The sequence below is a fragment of the Hesperophylax consimilis genome, chromosome 4 (assembly GCF_061612785.1).
Source record: "Hesperophylax consimilis isolate HC1 chromosome 4, BYU_Hcon_1.0, whole genome shotgun sequence".
Lineage (NCBI taxonomy): Eukaryota > Metazoa > Arthropoda > Insecta > Trichoptera > Limnephilidae > Hesperophylax > Hesperophylax consimilis.
The window spans coordinates 6,765,387-6,791,209 of NC_142839.1; the positions used below are offsets into that span (position 1 = coordinate 6,765,387).

A 25,823-nucleotide genomic window follows, 5' to 3' on the forward strand; every position below is an offset into this window, starting at 1 on the left:
TACTGGCTTAAATTATCATCGCCGTTCACAAAGATATCCAAGAACCGATCAAGAAACTTTTAGATCCAGGGAAAATGATTTATTCATATTATAATTTTTTTAGTTATTGACCGGACCGCGAACCGTTTGAAACATTGCCTAAGAGCCTCTGCAACCTGACAGTCGGTATCGACGCACATGTTCATTATTTGAAAAAAGAGTAAACTTAACCTCTATCGCAGAGACGCTTATGTCAAATTTTCGTTGTTTTCAAGTATTTAAGACGTAAAAATGGCAGAGATACTAGAAATGTATCACTCTATGTCTGGCTGCGGATTGTCAGATCTGCAAACAGTTCTTCAAGTGATAAATGAACATCAGGCGCTCGATTCAAAGGTATGTCAAAAATTGTTATATTATTTTCGAGAAGTTAGACAAAACTTACGTTTTTGCATAAATTTACTTTTACGTTCAGAACATATTGACTAGGAACCCTCTCAATCGATCACCTCACCTTCATATTCAAAAAGGCCGAATAAATGTCAAAATAACACTTGGAACGACATATTGTCAGTCAATGGAGATAGTTATTGTGGTAGGGTTGTGCTTTCTCTTTCTTCAGCTCGTGTTTATAATGCTTTGACATTATTAGGATAGAGTTCTAATTTATGTATCCAACATAATAGATTATTGGAACAATTTAAAGTTGCTCTTCAGAGAAAGTACGGAGATCTCGAATTTCGTACCCTGCGAGACAAATACTCGTCTTTATTTTTTTATCTACTGGATAAACTAATCATAAATGCTATGAATCTGCCTTGATGATGGGACATGTAAAGATTGTCCGAAATTTTGGCTAGAGGAGGAGGAGTAACACAGAATAATACCCCAAAAATGAATCACAATAAGAATTGACTATGCATTCGGTTGGTTCTAGCAACGTGAGAAGCTGACCCCCTTAGTGTCGGATATAACAGAGTCCCTGCAGCGTGCCAGCACGCGTAGCCGGGGCCTGCTGACCCTGCAGTGCCTGTTGCAGTCGAGCCTGGCCGGAGACGAGATCTTGGCTGACAAGGGCTCCTCCTGGATGTGCTACTGCGTGGCCGCCCTCAAAGCGCCCAGAGACCAGGCCTTGGCCTACAATGTCATCAGTTAGTCCAGTGCAATCACTAAAATTACGATATTTTTAATAACTGTGAGACCTCTGAAACTTTGTGGTCTATGCATTAAATTTTTATGTAAATATACAGAAAATAGGGACACGGTTAATTTGCATGTTGAATAGAAAAACCACTGTGTATCAATTAGATAACAATGGAAAGTAATGCATTTTAGTAGCTATTTCGTAAAAAAACGGATAATTTCATGTCTTTTCTTTACGCCATGTTTGGAAATAATAATTTGAAGTTGTTTTTTTACCTATCGTATATCCACCTATCTTGTTAATATTTTGGTTTAAATAAGAGAAGAAAAACTAACCTTAAAACTTTATCAACAACAATGGGGCCGCCATGTAAACATCGGTTTTAATTTTAAGAAAATAACTTTTAAAATGCATTATTTTCCGTTTCCGTGAACTGAAATACTTAATTCTCATTGTTATCTAACTACTACAAAGTATTTTTAAATCAAAATTTGCTTATTAAGTGTTTCCCTCTTTCTGTATATATACCGACTTTTAGTCTAAAGATTCAATTCCTGTGTCGTAATCATAATTGTTATTATTTTTAATATGTTATCTGCATAAGAGTACCAAAAACCCATATCCACGTGGGACTATGACATCCCAGTGTTGATTGTTGTGAAGGTTTTAAAGGATGTGGAAAGAGGGAAAAGGATGGCTTGTCCCCTAACTAAACACGGCTCATACCATTTCAAGCAATTTTTAAAATCTAAACCATGGTGTTTCACAAGGACTAATAGTATCTAGAATATATTATACACGGTGTCCGGAAACTCGTAGTACAAGCGGGAAACTGGAGAATCTACACCACATGGGGAACCCAAAAAAACATAAAGTTTTTTGATTTGAGCATTTTCAAAAAAAAAAAAAAACCAAAAAAAAATATTTTTCGGCTATTTTAGGGTTAAAGTTTTTTCTGGTGTTTAGTGTTGAATAACAGATGTTTTAACCCTGCAGAGCAGAAATATTTTATGATTACACCGGGTTAAATGAAGGGTGATTTCAAAATAATGCTTCAAATCCGAGTTTCTTCATTTGTTTCACTTTCAAATAGTTTTAATTAGTTGGGTACTTTGATCTTCAGTAATAATTTATAAGAATTTGATTAAAAAAAAAAAAAAAAAATCAACTTCAAACTCGATTTACTCGATAACGAAAGCTCAAATAAAAAAAAAATATACTACAAAATCGACTCCAAATGTGATGTAGATTCACCAGTTTCCCGCTTGTACTACGAGTTTCCGGACACCCTGTATATACTATATTATATAGAAAAGGGTAAATTTCATGATGTCATTTAACAGATTTTCTCCTTTTTAGTTAAAATAACACATACTATCACAGACATCCAAATTAATAGACTTGCCCTAACATAAAATCATTTCGACGAACTGCAGGAAAATGGGTTTGGAGGGTTCTAGAATGAATTCAATAAACAACGACATCATTTGTGCGATAACCACCCAAGAGCGCACATCGAAATAAACAGACTGTGTGCAGGAAAGTAAAGTTCGCTAAAACAAGATGTCCTACATGGTCCATTGTAGAACTTTTCTGCGCAGGGTCTGAATGTTCATTTTTAACCGAACCGTGGAGAAATCGGGTTGCATAGAGACACAAAAATTTGCGAGGTGTGTAAATTATAACACTTTTGTAAAAGTGTCTAACTAAACAATGTAACAAACTATTCGATTTTGGAAACTAGCCTGAACTTTTGTTTACCCGATTTGGGATTTGTAGTCAAGTTTTTACGCAGCCAGCAATTTGCGCACCATTGTAAAAAGGACGAGTAAGCAGATTTTATTTTCGACGACTAAAAATAGTGATAGACTGTTAGATTCATTTATTGACAAATCACAGAAAGGAAGAGAGTCACGTCATCTCCCCGGTCCGAGCAAACTTTCTTTTTGTTTCTCTTTCCCTGATGGGCTGGTATATTAATTTAGATGGTATGGATGATAAATGCAATCGAGATGGTTTTTTTTCCTAATTTTTGAAATAACTAATATTGTCGTCATGAAACCATTTGACACACAATAATATTGTACATCATATAATTTTTCCAAAACAGAATTGCTCCTGGAGAAATGCAGCAGTGTACACGAGTTGGACAGAACTGTAATCCATGCCTCTCTTCCCGAGCTCACCCTCTCTCTGGCTAAATGCTCTCCGCAATCCTACATACACGCACTTAAATGTCTGGAGACTCTACTATCGAGGTTTGTTTCATTAAATTTACGGTTCACCACCGTTTAAAAACATTATTCAATATTGAAACAATGATGTAACCCATGTTGTGGGAGAGAGGAAACACAGAAGTCGGCAGATTGTTCCACAGCCGAGTTGTTGAACTCAAGAACAAGTTGTAGAAATGACAAATGTCAACTGTCTGTGTTTCCCGATGTGGTGCTGTAATGTATGCAGGAGCGGTTTTTGTTGAGGAGGTGGTAATTTTAGTTCAGGTATTTATTGGGAAGATGACAATAGGGTGATACACGCATTCACACAATATCAACTGGCAAGCATTCCATCTTGCTTGCACACAGGTGCCAAAAGGATCAATGACGCTAGTTCCTCGGAGCATCTTCCATTGAAACACCGGTAGAACAAGGACAGCATTCCCGCCTAACACCTGTGCTCAGAAGATTGTAATCCGTTAAGATTGGAGAATCTATCAAATGGATCGCCTGTTTCAGCGCAGGGTTTTTTCATGTATTTTGGGGCTAACCAGATGTGGCTGCCAAATTCAAAAGTGGGGTACACTTTCGGCCTGTACAGTCACCAGTTGTGTACTATTAAAGTATCAGCCCCATACACCTGTACAGTCAAAGGCACCCACTACTCTCCCGAACCTCATTAAGGACCAGATGTCCTTCTATCTGTTCTCACATTAACCTTTTGAACGCGTTAATTTGCTCCGTTTTATCTATACCCGTACGCGGTACATATTTTCAAATACCTATGCACGCAATTAAATGTCAAATTATAGCATTCTGGCATGATTTATTGGACTATATAGACAGAACAGATTATTCTCCACAATATGATAACAAATCCTCGTGTGTCAACACTCTTGGATGTTTATAAAAACAAAATCATAAAATTTCATACAAAGACGTACCGTATCTTTTGAATGTGGTCCCGCCATTCACTCGGCGTGTGTGTACTTAGGCCACTGCGTTGATAGACACAAGTGGAACACCATGAGCACTTATCATTTTTTGTTATGAAAACTTTTTCTAAAACTGGACACTTAAATTTTATGTCACTTAATATAATAACAAAATTGAACTAACGCCATCCGTTGACAAAATTGTAAACTATGGCACTCGAAGGCGCAAAGAGGCTCACTTGATTATCGATGTTTTTAAATGAAATACAATTTTATTTTCGAGAAATTCTTGTAGATGTCCGCATCGTGATAGTTCTACGAATGTTCAAGCGAGCGGGAAATAAATTTATGTCAAAAGACCGCTGGAATATCGGCATTCAAAGTTTCCGTATCAACTGTTGATACAGCCGCGTGTGAGTATGGACTTTTTGCCGTAACAACAGTTGATACGGCCGCGTGCAAAGAGTTAAGACTCTATTTTTGATTAAATGATTCTTAAAGCCCCCCGACTGTCCCTACTGCACAACATGTTGCGCCTTATACCTATACAGTACGCCCAGCTTCTGAGAGGTCAACTTGACTCTGGCTTTAATGAAGCCCCCATGCCTGAGCTGGTCACTAAGGATGGGTTGTTTCATAGAATTTGAACAATTCATAAAATTTCAACATTCATTTTCGAATTCTGTGAATGTCCTATTCAAGTTCTGTTATTATATCATTATAGGCCAGTTACTTGACATAACTGAAATAACAACAGAACTTGAAAATTTACTTTGAAATTTGAACAATTCTTCAAATTTTCTGAAACAACCCGTCATTAGAGTTACACCAAGCATATCAAAAGAAGGCATTCAGGAAAGTTTGGTTCTGTTGAAGTTAATACATATGATTTCACAATTAACCTTTTCAAGCAACCTATCCCACCACGCGGCGCATTTTGTACATTACGAGACATCCGTTATGGTGATAGCCTTCAATGAATCACATAATGTGACAGCCGCATAGATGAGATTAAACTTCTCCCTCTTCCTCACAAACGACAAATAACAGAAAGAGAGATTGACATTATGGTATTTTTGAAATTATGAAACTAAAAGTTTTCATATGATTTTAGGTACTCCAAAGCCAGCGGTGGACACAAGAGTGCAATTGAGAAGTTCCTTTTGAAGTTCTTGGATTCTAAGAATAAGAGAGATGTTATGTATGCGGCTAAATGTGCACACCTTTTACAACAGGTGAGAAATTATTGTGTTACATACAGTAATTTAGCTTTCTTTTTGTAGAAACCTGTAAATAAAAAAATTTTCCCCGCCGTCCCACGGGTCGGTAAGCAATTGACATAAACCAAAAAGTGCTGCAAGATCCTTCACAGAAAAGGTTCACACTGAACTGCCCTGCAGACCATCACCTTACCATAATTAACTTAATTTTCTGCGCAGGTTTACAGCACTCGGTTTATGTCGATTGCTTACCGACCCGTCGGACGGCGGGCTCAAATATTGAAATACAGTGTTCTCTCAGTTTTATAATCTGCCATAATTTATGCTAGTTGAAAGCACGAGCAAGTAGGTCAAGTTTTTTTATTTTTCTAAAAAGAAAGACTAACATTCCCGTGTTACGAATAACCTGACAATATTTGAAAATCTCCTACAACCACCACACTAAGCGGAAAATGTAGCTTGTGTTGTGACGGAGGACTTAGCCAGCCGAGGAAACCGACCCAAACGCGAAGTCAACTAATCCACTGACCGGTCATATCTTACTCTTTCACACTCAGTTACTATATCACCATCTCGCTGACCATTTTACTAGTCACCAGGATTCATTTAAAATTATTTTAAGCAATCCTGAGTATAAATGGTAATTACCGTCGGCGGCATTTATTTTTACTTTGGAGATATTTTCAATTTGTATTGATATTACAGGAGACTAATTATTACTTATAATAATTTATTATCCTTTGTGCTATGCATAAAAACCTTGTCTTATAAACATTAGTTTATCATTAATATAATAGGATTCATTTTGTTGTTTTAGGATATTTCGGTAACTTTGCTTTTTCACAAAGCAATTTTTATTTTTATTTTTATGGTGATCACATATTTTATTTATTTCAGGTCAGGGGCGGAGGGGAGCAAGGAATCAACCACAAGATGGCATGGCGATTGCAACTGGACCTTCTCACCGAAGCCTCCTCTAATATCCTGTCTTCACTTTACTCCCAAACCATAGACTCTTACGGTATCGGCAGCATAGATTATTTCAATGCTGATACAGACCAAAATAAACAGGTAAATAATCTCTAAATAGTATAAAATAAAGCCGCTATTTGTGTCTGTTTGTTTGTGCGTTTAGTTCTTCTAAACTACACAACGGATTTTGATAAAGTTTTCACTATCATTTAGAGACTTTCTTCCGGAAGGTTCCGGATCTAATGGCTGCCCTGAGAAACAGTGTGTATGTGGGTTTCCAATAATATTGCTTACTTTCAGAATGGCAAGCCAGAGCAATCATCTCCCAACGTGGGGCCTCTGACGGCCGCCCTGAGGGACATTGAGGAGGAGGATGCTGGCGAGGACGCGGCTGTGGAGCTGGGCAACCCCATCATCCGGAGGGCAATCAGGCGTGCCGTCCGCTTGGAGAACCTGCTGGTTTTCATTCAGGCCATGCTAGTGTGAGTTCATTGGAAACTAAATGTTCAATTTTTTTAGAATTGGACATTCCTGCCATGTATGACCCTAAAAACTGTTGTATTATTTCACACTTTCTGTCCTAAAATGACAAGTATGGTGTGAGTGACAAATTGTAATTTCTAAGAAAACAAAGAAATATTTTAGTGTAAATATAAGATTACCTTCCTGTAAAGTAACTATCTGTGGCTTACTCTTTATACATATAAGTAGCGCAGACCCATGAAAAATCAAGAGATATTGTGATTGTACTAGTGATAATTGCATGTTTGCTAAAAAGCGTAGACCACTGAAAAATCATAATAGCTGACTTTATTATCAAGATTAACCCACTTTATACTGGCGAAACCAAGGGTCCCATTCGAGAAAATGTATCTTTGAAAAGAATACAAATATTTTAATGAAATTTTTTAGGTAGTACTCTAACTCACCACACCCCAAATATAAAATTGTGGTCTGAAATTAAGCCTACTTTTGTAATACGACTCCATAATCTGAAGTTGAAGTCAGTGTTGGGCCATTTAGTGATGTTTTATTTGTAAAAAAATTACATGTTTTTTATTACGTTACATTTTTTTTTTCTTTTGCTCAAATCATTACAAATAAAAACAAAAAACTTCAGCATTTCCCGTGCAATAAGTGGAAGGATGTATTACCCCCTCTATTGTTTACTTTTGATAAAATATTCTTCCATACAAAAGACAAGGATTTAAAGATATGGGAAGACTTGATTCACATTTTTAAATACAAACATACATATACTGTTTCAGAGTTTCGTTTAAAAATCGATAATATTGTCTTCAATAATTAAATATTACAATTTGAGGTTTTACTCAATATAGTTATTCAAAAAAAAAAAAAAAAACAAACATATATAGTTGGAACCCTCACAAAGAGATTGTTATAAAAAAATTATGTAAAATTATCAGACAGCAATGGTTTTTCTGACATTCTAGCAGGACCGGCGTAAAAGGTAGAACTAAGCTTCCCGGACAAAGTGTGTTAACCCTAAGAAAATTGACCAAAATAAATACATTACAGTGATTTATTTATGCCGTGTTAGACAGCATTAGAGTGTCCATTAGTTCTGTAAATATTGTGGTGAAATGTCTGCTTATGTATGTAGATGTTATACCGTGTTGCCAACTCCGTATGTATCACTTCACCATAATCTTTACTGCCCTGATGATGGAAACTGTAATGCTGTCTGAAATGTTGGCTAAAGAAGAAGGTAGCGCAACACGGCATAATACCCCAAAAATAAATCACTATAACTCTTTTAGCAAAACCTCAAATCGTACCAAGATGAGTACATATTTCAAGTATAGAATTTAAATCATTTTCCCTTAAAACTTTATTATATTATAAGATAGGTACTTTATTGCTGATACTTAAATTCAAAGCAAATTCATGTTCATTGAACCAGAATTACGATTGCAGTCACACAACCCAAGATAGAGTTGTGTAGTGGTTCATCCTCTCTGCCTACCGCTTCGGAGAATCAGCATGAGGATTAGTTAGTAATGTAATGTTTTGGTAAATTGAGCCCTTTTTTGACAATTATTCTAGTGAAACTTATATAATCACAGTGAAACTCTTTTATAAGGTTTTTCAAGGTTCTGGAAAAATTCTTAAACTTACATACATACATGTTATAATGAGGATCTTATGTTTGGGTTTAACTGTATTATTAAATAATCTTTAACTTGAATACATACTTGTTATAATGAGGATCTTATGTTTGGGTTTAACTTTATTGTTAAAGAATCTTTGTAAATTAAATAAAATTGATATGAAAAAATTAATTGGCATGTTTTATTCTCAGCGACCCGTTCCCAGTGAACAAGCGCATCAGCTGCCGTTCCGTGCTGTCCCTTCTGATCCGCTGTCAGTCGGCGGCCAGCGGTAGACCCTCGCCAGCGGGGATGGAGCCTTCCCTGCACTGCGCTGTTTCCGACACCCTGCGCGCCCTCACCTTTTGGTGAGTGTTCAGCAATTGCACGCATTGTGGCCTTTCTACTTCAGATGGCTGATTCCATTGGCGAAAACATTTTGCAACACAATAACCATTGATAAAACATCGGTGAAGTCTAATTATTCATACTTTTTCTTGATTTATTGTTTCACCTATATTACTCTAAGAAACAACTATTTGACCTTTCCGGGAGTATGGACGCGAATGAACGACGGTACACACTTTCGCCAAAGGAGTATGGACGGCTATGGACGACAGGGGTTGCATATTCATATTCGATGCGTATTCTGTAAATATGCATCGTATTGCTATCTATGGGCATATTACTGTTACTTTACACCAATTTTAAACATTTTACATCATTATCGACAGATATATTGGCTGTTATTTATTTTGCATACTATCATAAAATATATTTTTTTATTTTTGTAAAAAAAACTCACTCCCCAGAGCACGGCCAACATTACATAACTCACTCCCGGAAAGGTTAAAAATGTTGTATTTTCCATTCAATTTCCAATTTTGTAAAAATTTATATAAATTTTTTAGGTTGGTTTTTTTCATGGATTAATTTTAATTTGTAATATGTGAAACATCACAAGAGTCCCAACGGTTCCCAACCGTCTGAAGCCAGTGAGACTAAGGCAGCCCCATTTGGGGTATGTTGTGGGGCTGAAGGTAGTGGGGAGGAAGGTGGGAAAGTACTTGGCTATTCAGATATGGTAACCAAACACGGCCAAATCCATTTCAAGCATCGTTTCAATTCTGAATGGTGGTCTTACACCAGGGCGATACTGAGAGTATCTTCCACTCTGGAACGTTCCGCAAATATATCATATCTTATTTTAAATGAAAAATTTGTTAAATAACACAAATTAATCACATAAAATTTACTTGCGCATTCCGGGATTCAAACCCAAAACCTACAGCTTGCTAATCTAGAGCCAAACCTCGACCACGGAGGTTGTCAAAATTAATTAATCTATATATAAAAACCTATTTTATACTGAATACAAAATTTGGTCCTTAAGTTGGGTTTTTGTAGAATGGGTCTGAGTAGTATTGTTTCTCTCCTATTAAAGTTTATGCAACCTTTCACTTGCTTACTAATTATTAGTACATAGTAAACTGGACTCCCTTTTTACACGGTGATTTTAGAAAATTAAAAAAAAATTATAACACAATGACAATAATAAATTTTATTTTTTGATTCACGGAAACCTATCCACCATAATATTTTTATGTTAGTATACTTTTTTTACACAGTGTTGCGTGGAACGTATCCACCGTGTAAAAAGTGAGTCCAGTGTATTTAAAAAAATATTTTACATTTATACCTTACATTTTTCAATGCTTTTTTATATGGTACTATGTACCACAAACCTGTGTAAAATCTCAGGATAGTTCTTAACAAATCTGTTCCAATTTTGAAAATGACGATTAAAATAATTTTCTGTTGTAATATTATATTATGGGTAGGTACTTTATCACCCAGTATTGCCCATATTATATTACTATTCATTCTCAATGTTTATCACTGTACTGTGAATTGTATTATACTCTGCGCTTGTGATTAGGTAATGATTAGCCGAAGATATATAATCTCCCGGTCGTTGTAAGATTTGGAATCCAGAATCCTTCCAGTGGCACCCAACCTTACCACAATACATATGAGAATAAGTCTTCAAATAGTGTTTTATGATAACTAATTAAAAACTTTTTTCTGTAACTCACAGCCTCAAGGGAAACATACTGCCATATTCTTCCCTCATTATGAGAATGGCACTTCAGACCCTGGAGTGGAGCAGGACAAAGAATCAAGTTCTTGGAATCAAGCCTTTCAAGTAAGCAATAAATGAATTTCAACTGAAATATACAATATGACGCCCATGTAGATAGATGGAGAGGACAGGGGACTAACAAGGAAGATAATTTCCCTCAGGATCTGTGTCATCTTAAGTGATGCCGTGTGGAGGGTCTTTTTCAGGAGAGGAAGTAGGAATCTGGCGATCAGTGCGTCCCGGAGCGACGGATGTATGAATCTATTGCTCCAACTGTGGTGAAAGGCGATGGGTCGAGAGAGTCCGGCGGGAGATGAAAAAGCCTCTCTCGAGTGAGACAGGCATAGCAAAAACTCCTCAACTTTGTAATATTAATTTGTTAATTTAATTCTCTTAAATATTAAATATTTTTGCAGCTAAATAGATAAGTGTGAACCTTTCTGAAGAGGAAGCTACAAGCCAAAACTGTGTATATTCTTGGTATATCTTATATTGTAGGTAATAGGCATTAAAATCGCTCAACAAACGGAGTCTAGAAACGTTCGATTTCAAGCAAAAAACTAGTTTTTACTTATTTTGTAAATAATTTTATAAGAAAGCAAAAAAGTTAATCAATTGAAACTCTCACAGATAATTTTAGGTATAAAACTGTATTTTTTAAAAGTTGTTTCCTCTATGCGCTCATACATTTCTATTGAAAAAATATTTTTTGTAGTAGTTTACATTTATATTTTTTATGGAGTAATTTATTTATTTATTTGTTTTCTACTCAAGCGAAGCGTTAGGAAAACCTTCAATTTAATTAAAGCATATTTTTTGGTTTTCATAATGTACACCAATTCGTTATAAACTTTCAAACTGATTATATAATTATCTTTTTAGTAATGTGTGTTTTTATGTGCTCGGTAACAATATAGTTTGTTTTTTTTTCAGAAATGTACGCAAGTCTGCTTATGCTATGCTTTCAACGATTTTACGGTGCGTTCACACCATCAGGCTGCCCACCCAACAGGGCGACCAGAGCTTCGAAGACAAGATATTCGAGAACATGTTTGAAGATATCGTCCCTCACAGGGTGACCATTCAGTTAACAGTAAGTACGACATATATGCATACCCTGATGCAGGTTCTATCATTTATTTTTTACTAGGCTTATTAAAATATTTACTATTCTGAATTTTGGCCATGTTGCGTTCTGTTCGGTAATTGCAACAAACAGAACCATGTTACAGCATAACAATGTTATAACGGAACGTTGATAGAACCGAACAACAATAAAATAAAACAATGAAAATTAAACCTTTTATGGTTGTAACAAATCAAAAAATATATATACAGTAGAACCCCGTTAATTCGAACCCCGATAATTCGAAAAAACGCGTAATTCGAAATTTTCGCAAAAAAAATTTCCGCTGAAAAATTTTTTCATACAAAATTTTTTTTAATTCGAAATTCGTTAATTCGTAATTCGAAATTTATTTTTGTCCGCGCACGAAAATTTGTTCGTGTAATTCGAAAAAATTTGATTTTTGCGAAAATAAATCATAATATTTCGTAAATCTGAATCTAAAAGTCAGCCGTGGCGGTAAAACGCCGAAAAATGTATTTTTACGTGGTTATACATCGTCCTAATTAGTATTATTATTTTGTAAATCTGAATCGATTTACACTGGAATGTCGTATTTTTTCAAATTTATTTCGAATATCCGAGTTTAAAGGGCCGAGAAAATACATTTTACGCGGATATATGTCGTAGTTTTACGAGTTTACGCCAAATATCTGCATTTAAAGGGTCGGCCGCGACGAAACTCAGCCGCGTAATTTCGATTTACGCGTAAATATATCGTATTTTTACTAACTTTACTTCCGCGTTGAAAAAATACGACGCGACGGAAATCGGCCGAAAATTTTCGATCCATGCCGAAATATGACATATTTCTACGAATTTACTTCAAATATCTGAACTTAAAAGGCCGGCCGCGACGAAAAACTGCCGACAAAATTCGATTTACGCGGAGATATATCATATTTTTACGAATTTATTTCGAATATCTGAATTTGAAGAGCCGGCCGCGACGTAATACGGCCGCGAATTCTCGTTTAACGCGGAAATATATCGTATTTTTACGAATTTAAATTCAGATATTTGAAATAAAGGGCCGGCCGCGACAGAAAATTACCGCGAAATCTCGATTTACGCGGAAATATATCGTATTTTTACGAATATCTCAATTTAAAGGGTAGGCCGCGACCGAAATCGGCAGCGAAATCTCGATTTACGCGTAAATATATAGCATTTTTATGAATTTATTTCGAATATCTGAATTTGAAGAGCCGGCCGCGACGGAATACGGCCGCGAATCCTCGTTTTACGCGGAAATATATCGTTTTTTTACGAATTCAAATTCAGATATTTGAAATAAAGGGCCGGCCGCGACGGAAAATTACCGCGAAATCTTGATTTACGCGGAAATATATCGTATTTTTACGAATATCTCAATTCAAAGGGTAGGGCGCGACCGAAATCGGCAGCAAAATCTCGATTTACGCGTAAATATATAGCATTTTTACGAATATCTGAATTTACAGGGCAGGCCGCTACGGTAATCGACCGCGAAAATAAAGAAATAATTGGTATTAATACGAATTTACAACTAAAATACCACCCGGATTTGAAGAGGCGGCCGAGAAAATCGATTTTCGGCGTTTTTTTTTTTTTTGTTCATAAAATTTCGAATTACGTGGGAATTCGTTAATTCGAAATTTGATTTTTGATGTCCGCTGGATTTCGAATTAACGAGGTTCTACTGTATATGATATTATGTTTGGTTAGGTTATTATTTTTGTTTTGTTTGATAATATTTTACTTACGGCGCAATCTCTTTTTGCTTAGAAATACTACAGAAAAAAGATGTTTTTTAAAAAAAAAAACTAAAAAAAATTTAGAGGGATAGTAACTTATTTAATACCTCTCTCTCTCTGTCTCTCTCTAATTAAATATGATTTTTAGTTTTGTGTAAAGTGATAACCACAGAAGAGACACACACAAGAGACACACAAGAAAAACCATCTGCAAGCTACTTTAAAAACTATTTGCGTTCTTTTATTATTTTTAGTTGTGTTTTTCGATTTGTAATAATAAAAGAGTCTACAGCGAATCTAATTAAAAATTAATGTCATCCAGGAATATTTCTAAATGAATCTAAAATCTCTAAATACCTGAGTTATTAAAGAATATCTAAAAGGTATGAAATAAAGTTGCTATATGCTTCTGTTTGCGCGCTTAGTTCTTCTAAACTACGCAATGGATTTTGATAGGGTTTTCACTATAATTTAGAGAATTTCTATAGGAAGGCTTACATATGTAACACATGCATATTATATTTATTGAAAGTAGAGAAAAGTCGATGTTGTGTAATCAAGTTACATTGCTAACGCTGGCTAAACCTTATAAGATACATGAAAATGTACTACGGAACTGTACATCTTAAAAAGGCACGCGATGGGATATGTCTATCTCCTAAGGATAACCACAAGCATCGCCAGGTACACGTCAGCTAGTGTAATATTACCTTAATAATAGGTTTATTTAGCCTAGACGCAATCATAACAGCATTGACTATTTACATACAACTTTACCAATATCTATTCAATTGTTTATCAGGTGAAAAGCAATTCAGGCGGTCCTGTGAAGAACATGAGCCAGAAGGCTCGCCGCAAGATGACCATGGCCCAATTGGAGGGAAGCAGCATCGCTGGCCACTCCCCCCACGGCCCCAACTCTAAAGGGTAACAAACACATATGTCAACCTACATTCATCATTAATGCTCTTTCCAGATTATGGCTCTGCGATTATATAAGATTTATAGATGCTATTACAGTAGAACCTTGTTAATTCGAAATCAAACGGGACATCAAAAATCAAATTACGAATTACGCGTTTTTTCGAATTATCGGGGTTCGAATTAACGGGGTTCTACTGTATAGATAAAAACCCCTTGATAACCAATATGCTGTATTGTTTTATGCCACCTAAAGCTGCGTACTCATCAACCAGCTGTAACCGTAACCATTGCTGGCACGGTAACCAGGCTCTATTGTGTAAGCGAGGACTGTAATACAGCCGTCGGCTCGCCGCGAGTCGCTCGTGTGAACTACATCCACACTATGATTTTTGGTTACAATACTGACAATACAGCTAGAGTTTGCTGATGGCTATGCGGCTTAACATGACTCTCTGGGTTCAGCTTGGTATCAGGATGAATATTTAGTAGGAAGTAGATATGTACTAGAATGGCTGATTTCCATGATATTTCATGAAAATTAAAATTCTTCACACCTATAAAAAGTGATCTAGAGTCATTAAAAGTGTGAAACAAAAACTAGGTTTAATTCTTACCTATATGTGTAACTAATTCTTACCTATATAACCTAGTTTTTGTTTAATCACTTTTCATGACTTTATATCACTTTTTGTAGGTGTGTCAAATTGTCATTTTGATGACAGACTTGGTCACCGAGTGGATGATAGCAGTATTAGCACTGACCGATCATAAAAAATTATCATTATAGATGTTTGATTTGTTATTTCTAACTCAGGAGACAAATTTTTGGTATATAGGTTGTTACTCTGAAGGAATTCGAAGAATATTCTTCCTAAACCAGATCATTTCAACTGCTGGAATGAAGAACGGTTTTACATTGGGTAGGTACCCCAATGTGAAATTGGTTTTTATTTACTAACCATCTGTAGTTATAGTAAATGGGTGATTTAGGATGACTTCCGGTTGTTTTGTCTGTCGAACAGTATAATGAATCCATATTATTATGTTTTTATTTAAGAGAGGATTCTGAGCTGGCTAACAGCGATCTGACCATCAGCGCTCTAGACTGCATGGACTCTTTGTTCGTTGCCTCTGGGAATTTCTTCAAAGCTACTACCTACCAGGTATTGTGAGAGTTTATTCATATAAAATTCACATATTTCCAACAGGTGTGTATTACTACATGTTATCAGCTTTCTCAACGTGTTTGTTTATGTTTGTAGTTAGTTCAAGAAAATCTGATCCGCATGCTGTACGAGGTGAACCAACGCAGTCTGGCCGTGAAGCGGGGACTCACCCACACGCTGATGGTGGTGCAACAGTACTCCTCCACCACCAGCCCCTCGCCCATAGCGCACTGCCTCAATCTGTTCTCCCTGGGGCAGCACTGTGGCAGCCTTAAGGTCAGTTATATTACACTATCTAATGCAACCTGCACACCCGACCGTAGCCGACTAACTGACAGAAACCTAATCTAACTTATTATAAAACAATTTGAACCAACCTTCAAAACTTAAACAACTTAACCCAACCTCAACGTACTTGATATAACCCAATCTAACAACGAAATAAATCTCTAAAATGGACTAAAGTGTACTGACTCAACATGTTTTTCTTTGGACAGCTGTTAGCTTTCTTTTTAACCTTCTATATAAATAAAAATGTAAATGTTTGTTTGTTCAAAATCTTAAATCTCCGAAAGTTTGTCACTGATTGCTTTGAAATTTTTACACAACTTTCCAATCGAATATGGGTGTGTTTTTACATACCTATATTATATACATGTCACCTGTGACAGGTAAAAACATATATTTTTAAACAGCGCCTACTGTTGGACATAAAAGCAACACGCGCCATTGTATCTCTTCTATCTGCACAGACAGATTGAGCCACAGCTAGTATCTTAATATGGAGATAAACAAATTTAAAAATAACATCAAAATATGACTAAGTAAACACGAAGATGAGGAAACCATAAAAATTATGAAGGAACACTAACACAACCTACAGTCAACAGACATGAAAATCAACAGGCATAGGATCTAGGCAGGACTGATTCCGAAATGTTACTAAAAAATGGAATTTGATAATTATTTATCACGAACGCCTCTATGTACCTTTTTTATGTATCTTCGTTTTAACATACTTATTTTATCTAGTCTTAAATCCTGTATTCGTCTAGGATAACTTGAAACCTGTAAATTTGACTGTCATAAAACGGGAATCCTTCCTAGTTGGAGAGTCATAAGCATAAAATGTAATCAATATTATAAAAAATAAATAAATAGTCACCAAACATAAAGTTGAGGAAATTAACAAACTTAGTCAACAGACATGAAATGAGGAAATCATGATGTAACACCACCACAACCACAGTCCGCCTCGGAACAGGAACCCCTAGTGAGGAGGACTGTGAATTAACTACTTTACTTTGTATGTAAAAAAGAGTCATTAATAAAATAAAAATAACTATGGTCGATGGAGAAATTACGATGGAGCTTTAAGTGGTATCCCTTTAGTATAGATCCTTATTGTCCTTTGTATGATTTATATGAATACATAACTTTATTCTGACCTTGTAGCTGTCTGCATTTGCCCACTCTGCTCTGAACGCCAGTTTGTCGTCCATTCGTGGGGCGGCACCGCCACTGCTGATTCCCAAAGCCGTGGAACAAAGCACCAGCACTGTCGAGGAGAAGAGGAAGTCTGTGGAGCAGACCAAACTCATGGAGTTACTGGCCGCCGAAGAAAAAAACCAAAAAGGGTAAATTTTGTTTTTTTTCTTATAAAATTGGAAATATTAAAATATTAGCTTAAGGTATAATATTTGTGGTATTATGACCTTTTGTAGCCAGTGATCGTTTGTTGTCATAAAGTACAGTGAAACCTCTATCTATGCCATGACTTTTTGTAACCAGTGAAAAGATCGCTTGTTGTAATAAAATACAGTGAAACCTCTATCTATCAATTTTGAAGAGTCCTATTGAATTAAACTATGAATACAAGAAAACAATGGATGCTGGAATATAGATAAAAAGCTACATTCATACATGTTCAATATTCTTAAGAAAGTTACGTATTTCACATATAAAATGAATGTGTTTAAATAAAAATGCTGCGATTCCTAATGCTTGGCTTCATCAACGTTCAATAATCGCATGCATGCACTTCTGTGTTTGAATGTCAACGACAACTAATATCAGAAGCGGCCGCCAGCAGCGACCATCGAGTAAAATAGTACAACAATTGCATGCTTTAAACAATTATGCGGTAAAAAGATGCAAAGAGAAACGATCGAAACAATCTATTTTTGCGAGTTTTGTATGAAATTATTTTGGAAGAATTGGAAGAAATAAACGACACATGCAGTTATTCTAGAAACATTTAATTGAGATTTCATTGTACTGCCATTGCTTATTATATGAATATCATAAAGCTATCTACATTGCCACTTCAATATTGTTTATTATCAAATAAACACCAGTGGCTCTCCATTATCAGCGGAGATTGCTTTATAGCATTATAGGTTGCAACTATGAGTCATTAGATTCTATCACAAACCTATTGATATATCGAGACTTTCTTAATTTTTCTTGCTTAAATGTGAATTCTGCAGCTGATTTAATTGTTTTGAGAGGATTTTTTCAACTAATAAAATATGTATGTATTATTATGACTTTTAGGCTAACTAACGGAGACGTTATTGAAGTTGGAGAATCTATAGACAGTGCTTCTCAAGGGGAAGATAGCCAAGTAAGAACTCACACACTTTTTAAAATTGTTAATTTAATTTAATCCACAATCTACACTAATGAAATTACATGTTATTTTAAACTACAAACACCTTTAACCCCCAAATTATTAAACCCCTTTCTAAACCTAAGGCTTTTTCCTCCTAATAATTTTTTTGTTAAAATATTTGTTGCTTTTGTTTAGTACACTTTAAAAATAGAACACATTCAAATTAAGGACAATCTGCTATGAAAGTGTACACTCTTCTTTGATTACACTATTTTTGTTCTTTGAAGATACTCTCGACCACCATAACATGGGCATGTGCCTAGCACGGTGGTCGAAAAATTCTCAATGCATGTAACAAACAATTCAATGAATAAAGAAACTTAAAAAAAAAAACTCTTTAAGATGCCTATAAAGTCGATTAAAGCAGCAAGTTACTAACAATTTTTTTTTCAAATTGACTTTTTAATAATATCAACTCTTCTTTACAATGATCTTTATTATGAATCCATTTGAAAAAAATGGAGAAATCTAATTTGAATATTAAATATTCAAATTTTCATTTTGCCATTTTTTTCATTCATAAAGACCATTATAATGAATTCTTGATTATTAAAAACCAAATTTGGCAAAAATGTTAGTTAGCCACTTGTCGCTCCAACTATAAAAGCTGTTTTTTTTCAAAATCAAACTAATTTTCTTGTTACGTACATGTTTTGCCTAAAAAATAGATGTTTATTTGATAATTATTATTTCCATAGGCCTCTGAAGGTGAGACGGGCACAGGTAACTCCAAGAAAAGGAAACGTTCCAGAGACAGGAGACTGCAAAACCTCGTCAATTCTTCTAATGTTATATCCTCACCTGCAGGAAAACGCACAAAGGTATCTGAAAGTGACAATACTGTATTCACCGTGGATACACAAGAAATAAGCGACAACGAAAGTGAAGTTGCTGATACAACAATAGTCATCGATGGAAATGCATCAGATGATGAAGTCATATTCATGGATGATGAAGTTCCCAATGTTAACGGCAACGACAATAGCAAAGATTGTGATGTTAGTTCGTCCAATGATGTGAAGGTCAATGAAAGCCGTTTTTACATGCACAAGCTGAAGAAACACAATAGCGTTACCCCAGACAAAGGAGCAAACAAAGAAATGGATAACTCCAACAGTGGAAACAACTCCAACAGTGGAAATGACACCATCGAAGAAAACATTTGCACAAACGTGGATTTTTTGAAGAGCTCTCGTGAAATTGACAAGTCAGTCATTCACGAAAGTTTACTTGCAGATTTGGGAGAAAAGAAATTGGAAGATGTTGAGGGTTCCAAGGTGGAAGATGAAGAAGTTAAGATTGATAAAACAGAAAAGAAAGGAATCCACAATGTGTCCATTGAAGAGATGCTGGGGTCTTTTGTGGACGAGGTGAATGAAGATCTAAAGTAAACTAATTATTTTTGGTGCATTAGTTTCCATGTATTCGCTTTGAACGATAATATTATAATAGTTTACAATACAATTCATTTATTATATGTATTATAAGTTCCATAAAATCATAAGAAATGTGTTCAATGGTAGGTAATCTGGATCGCTCAAATCAGCCTTTGGCGTTATTGAGCTGGTGGTCATGCTTGCCACCAATCATTGTTTATTCCTAAGCTGTGACGAATTTTTTTAAAAATTATAATAATTATTGTAATTAAAATGTCTCAATGTTGTATTGCCTTTATGTTAATCGAGAACGTCTGGAAATAGGTTTCCATGTTGTAAACAGTTAAGGAAAAGTGGATTGTGCCTTAAAAATATATAAATATAAAAAATTCTTTTCTAATCGTAATTACAGTCTAATTCGAGCAAAACAATATTTTAATGTCAATATAAATAAGGCACTTTTAAAAATTTTAGTAACCTCACTTTTCAACTTTCTGTCTCTGAGAAAATCATCTGAAAAATTGTTATTTATGTAAAACTTATTTCTCATTTTATTCTTTTAAAAGTACGTGTATACATACGCTAAAAAGAAAACATTCAGAAATAAGTTGAATTTATAAATAACTAAGGATGGGTTGTTTCGGAGAATTTGAACAATTCATCAAATTTCAACGTTCATTTTCGGGTTCTGTGAAAGACTTATTCAAATTCTGTTTTTATATCATTGTGGGCTAGTTGCTTGACAAAACTGAAATAAAAACAGAACTTGAAAATGAACGTTGAAATTTGATGAATTGTTCAGATTCTCCGAAACAACCCGTCCTAAGTCTTCCTTTTTCAAAATTACTTTCGTATATTTATTTCTCAATTCATTTTATGACTCCTTGACCCCCAATAACCATTTTTTTAAATCTTTAAAAAAATATCTTTTAAACCGTATCACATAGTTGTCGCGTCTTCCAAATGACCGCCGACCACACCAGCGCCATCTGCTTCGAGCTTTTCAGATTACCTGCCACTGTATGAAAATCGCTCCAGGATGTCAAAAGAATAAATATATATATATATCCTCTTCAGCGGTATGCGTCTCATGGGGTTGCAGTGACCCGTTTATAATCCTAATATTTCCTTGAGTGAGCTTCAATCCATCTTGAGTGGTCAGCTCATTTGGGGTTTGGAACTTCTATGAGTACTTGACATTATCTTATTCTATTTGCTTTCCCCATATTTTTTCTAGTGCTTGATAATTATAAATACATACTTACCTGAAATAAACAGTTTTAACTAAAAAAATGTTCTATGTTGTTAAAAAATTGGAATATTTAAATTAAATAAATGTAGTCCCTGTAAGGTGTGGAATGCCATCTGATAATTTAATTTTATTCAGTTATTGTACTAAGCGACAACCATACTGCTGCAGTACGTAAAAACACAGGAACTCTCAATGAAGACAATGACTGTGTTTTTACATACCCCGGCAGAATGTGTCAAAATTTATGTTGTTATTCAATGTTTCTTAATTACTGTTGTTTATTTTTGTTATTTCAATACATTTATTAAAAGATGTCTACAAGAATAGTAAAAAAAACAAGTCTTTTTAATTGTTTTTTTTTTTAACATGTTAACTCAACACAGGAGGCCCTGAAGAATATAATTTCCCTCAGGGCCTATCTCATCATTGGGAATGCTGTGTGGAGAGTATTTTTTTTATAAAGAAGGATGTTCTGGGAAGGAAAAAGGTATGAGGGTGTGTAGGAATCTGGGGGTCAGTCCAAGGCTATTGGTTGACAGTCTGGAGAGGTCAAAGGATCTCTCCCTATCCAGCCCGCCAAGACCTGAACAAACCTCACACCTGCTAAGTCACCAAACGTAGCAAGCCACTTGGGGTGACCTATGGCAGAGGTGTGTTATTATAATTCTGCTATTAGAACAACTAGGCACTAAAAACAAAATTAAAAATCTCTAAATTATACTGAATTTATTTATGTTATGTAATTATCATTTTGTGTCCAAGTTATATTTATACTATTTTTTAGTACTTGACTCCCCCCCAAAATCCCCCCTCATATCTATTTCATATATCGTCACCTTAAAGCAATAGTGGGATATCTTCGAAAAATACACTTTTGAGATAAGTATGCAGTTCGATGTAAAATTTTGAGCTCTACATGATGCATTACTGGGATATTTTGTAAAAAAAAAATTGCCAGTGTTACAAGTAAAATCTCAGTATTGAAATGTTCGGTCACTCAGAGCAACACTGAGATATTGATGTTGTCCCACTGTTGCTTTCAAAAGGTCGTTTAAAATACTGAAATAAATTTATTGTCTCACTGTAGCTCTATAGTTTTCAACAAGTTGGGTGATCTTGGAAGAGAAACATAAATAAACTGAAGGTGAATACTGGTCAGGAGTATGTAGCAAAGTCAGGAAAAATACGCAGAGCAAAACAAATTAAGCCTGTACTGTGTACTAATTGTAAATACAAATGTTCTGAATCTGTTTTGGAAGTTGATCGATTAAAATATTTTAATATTTATGATTCCATGAATGCTAGCTAATAGTGGTTATTATTTTGAGAGAGATGGACATAACATACGTATGTGTAAGATTTTTTTATGGCAACCTTAGATATAAGCAATAATACCATAAGCACTGCATTAAAAAAGAAAACAGACAGCTTCCTGCAAAAGGATGATTTAGTTGATGGTGTTATGAATCACATCAACAGCTTTAGTAGAGTGGAATCGCACTATTATCGTGCAGGATCATCTCGGATCTCCAAATATCCAAAAGATGTACAATTTGTACAAATAGAAGTGTGTCTCGGTAGGTCTATCTCTATGTTACACACTCTACATACAATTCAATACCAAATTCAATATATATTTTTTTTAACCAAAAAAGAAACTTTGTGGATTTTGTGTATAATACAACTATAGTACTGCAAATGAGATATTAGAAAAAATAATAATATTCTGAACACATTCAGAATGTAAAGCTATCTCGACAAGAAAAAGATAAAAACATTACCAAGACCACTGATGATACTGTAGTTGCCATTTATGACTTTCAAGCTGTTATGCAGTTGCCAAATGGCAATATATCTATTTTTTTATAAGAGCAAGTTAAACGTTATAACTTCTGTATTTACAATACCAAACACGACAGGGCCATTGTTACATGCGGCATGAGGGTGTAGCTAAAAGATTGAAATATCATTAGTATAATTGTAATAATTGAAATATCTACCTGTTTGTACACATTTTTAAAAGACCTTTGCCAAGGGAAACGGGAAGTGATCTTTTATTCTGATAACTGTGTGGCACAGAATAAAAACAATTTTATTTATTTTCTATGTACATGCATGCACTATGAACACTTGATATTCAAATCATTACCCATATATACCTAATTGTTGGGCACTCAGAGAACAAAGGAGACTCCATCAATTATTGCATCGACAGAGAAAAGGTCAGGATTTTAAAACAAGGCCTAATATTTATTCCAACGGAGTTAGCGATGGTCATAAAGTGTTCCAAGAAGAATGAACCTCGTTATAAGTTAACAGAAATGGAAACAACGGACTTCATTGACTGGAAGAAGGTATGTGAGAATACTGGAAAAAATTTCTCAATAAACATGGACAAAAATAAATGTATTTGGAATAAAGTTAAGATTTTACAGATCACTAAAGGCGAATCATTAGTTATCAAATACAAAAGCACCTACACCGAGGATCCATTTAATCAGAGCATTAATGTGAGAGAGCGACTAAAGAATGTTCGGAATGAGAATAGTATAATTCTAGGACCAGCTTATACAGTTCCACCTACAATTCCACCGAATAAAAATCGTGATTTCTTATTTGTTTGCCAAAGTGGTGTTATACCAAAAAAACCTCATAATTTGTTTTGAATTAATTAATACTGCTAATACAGACTGCGATGTACAAGAAGAAAATAACGATGAAGGTTCATTGTAGGTTTCCAGGGAATCAACACATATTTGTTTTATTTTTTTGTTCTTAAAGTTTTCTGTAAAAAAAATTACATACCTTTATTCTAAAGGTTTTCTGTTATTTTTGATACATACCTACTTTTTATTCTTGGTTTTCTATTAATTTTGTTACATACTTTTATCCTTAAGGTTTTTCTGTTATTTTTGTTACATACATTATATAACGCTTCTCACAAATAAATTTATAAGCACAAATATATATTTTTTTCATTTTTATTCCACCTTACTATCGTCAATTGTCGTATTGACAAACTATAGGAGTAGGTGGGTGTGTACTGTTGAAAATGTATTTATGATTATAAACATCATGGAAAAACATGCAGAAATAAGAATTATTAATTATTTTAAGCAATTATTAATTATTTAAAGCAATTACTAGCCTGAAACAGTCGTACACATTGAAAAAATCTCCCGAGGAACAATTATTAATTCATTTATCCATCTAAACTCGTAATATTATTACTATGCTACACTGAGATAATTTGAGATGATTACCAAACACTCCACGCAACAGTGAGATATTTCCAGATTTACGTATACTTTGTCAAAATTAGTATGAAAAAATTAATTATTTTTCCATTATTACCATTTTGTGTTGATGTTAAATAATTTACCTCTCTTATACTATATCATTAATCTGCAAGATTAGTTGATTTGATGCTGCTAGAGCTCACGCAAACCTAAAAGTCCTATTATCTCAGAACAGCATTTTTCAAGATATCCCACTATTGCTTTAAGGTGACGATATGTATAACAAGGTTATTTTTATATGTCAAACAGTTATACTAATAAAACACCAAAAGTTACGTTACAGTTTTTTATTCAACATCATTTTGTTATACAACAGAAAGTCACATTTAGAATTACATTGTGATAACACTTGCGAAGCACCCCCAATGGATGAACAACATTCGTAGAATCTCCTTAAACCTCATCTCTTTCGCCTTACAACATTCCTCAATTTGGGAGTGCTTTGGTCACTGGGTCTGGACAGTCAGGACTTGTGGTTAACGCAAAGAAGTCATTGATAAGAGTGATATATTCCTGAATCTACCAAAATAAAAGCGATAAATATTGTGAGTTTAGTAAATAATTGTGAATTATATCGTCAAATGTAAGTTAACAGTTCTTTTTAACCTCTAGGGCAGTGTCTGCCAAATTTTTTTACTTCACGGCATACTGGTAATTGTGATTTCTTCTGCGGCACACCTAATAAAAATGCCTTAATAAAGTAAATGTATCTTAGTACAGGTAACAAAATTTAACTTGAAATTTATAATTCAGTTTAAAATATTAATCAAATAAAACGCACAACGCGTCGGTATACACAAACTGTGAACAGAGTCGAGAGGAGGGAAGAACAAAGTCGAACCACCAAACTCTTGCCTCGTATCTGCACACAGCTGGTGTACATGCTCACTCATTCACACTCACTACGCTGCCAGTATCACTGTCGCGTCGACCATTATGTACGAACATGACAAATATTTATTTGAATTTAGTATAGATGTTGAACTTATTTCGAATTAGATACATTTTAAATGAAAAGGATTTATTTAAAATGAACAGTTTTGAGGCTTCTTCCTTCCCGGCACACCTGAGACTTCCTGCAGTACACTCAAAGATATTAGAAGAACGAGATGTGCTATGAGCAGTTCATACTGTGTGGAATTGTTTTGCCCAGTGTCGCCGGTTTTGTTCACCAATACTACTGCACACCTTCGCTTACGCTAAGGTATCCGCACTAATACATAGAACAGATTTCTGTGCGTACACGTCCCGATAGTATTCAAAGTACGGTAGTACTCCGCCTACGGTCCGGCAGCCAACATAGCATATCTCGTTCTTCTAATATCTTTGGGTACACTAGTGCTCCTCTGGCAGTTTGGCAGATACTCCTCTAGGGTCTTGACCTCTGCATTTGCAGTGCTGAGGAATCATGCCCACGCACAATACGAAGGACTGCAATAAGGAACCTGAGTGAAAAATATTATGGCTTAAATATTATTCATATAGATCAACAATTTCTAATTTTCAATATAAAAGTTTTATTTTTCATAATTATATGTAGAATGAATAAA

The 25,823-nt window shown here is 34.9% G+C and overlaps 1 protein-coding gene across 1 annotated transcript; it reads left to right on the forward strand.

Moving 5' to 3' along the window:
• The first annotated feature begins 161 nt into the window (after positions 1-161).
• On the forward strand, positions 162-20,171 carry LOC149424111 (proline-, glutamic acid- and leucine-rich protein 1-like). Its single transcript, XM_089631166.1, has 15 exons — positions 162-375; positions 917-1,130; positions 3,234-3,381; positions 5,389-5,509; positions 6,392-6,565; positions 6,767-6,948; positions 8,790-8,945; positions 10,676-10,783; positions 11,654-11,813; positions 14,385-14,509; positions 15,564-15,669; positions 15,769-15,948; positions 17,128-17,309; positions 18,229-18,298; positions 19,045-20,171. The coding sequence occupies exons 1-15, from the start codon at positions 271-273 to the stop codon at positions 19,735-19,737; spliced, it is 2,724 nt and encodes a 907-aa protein (XP_089487292.1). The 5' UTR covers positions 162-270; the 3' UTR covers positions 19,738-20,171.
• Positions 20,172-25,823: the final 5,652 nt, after the last annotated feature.

What these genes read in the sequence shown, in the direction of transcription:
- LOC149424111 (XM_089631166.1), top strand. Translation starts at nt 271, where the DNA reads ATGGCAGAGATACTAGAAATGTATCACTCTATGTCTGGCTGCGGATTG. An exon ending in ATCAGGCGCTCGATTCAAAG is followed by an intron (nt 376 to 916) that starts GTATGTCAAAAA and finishes GGTTGGTTCTAG; the next exon opens with CAACGTGAGAAGCTGACCCC. An exon ending in AGCACTGTGGCAGCCTTAAG is followed by an intron (nt 15,949 to 17,127) that starts GTCAGTTATATT and finishes CTGACCTTGTAG; the next exon opens with CTGTCTGCATTTGCCCACTC.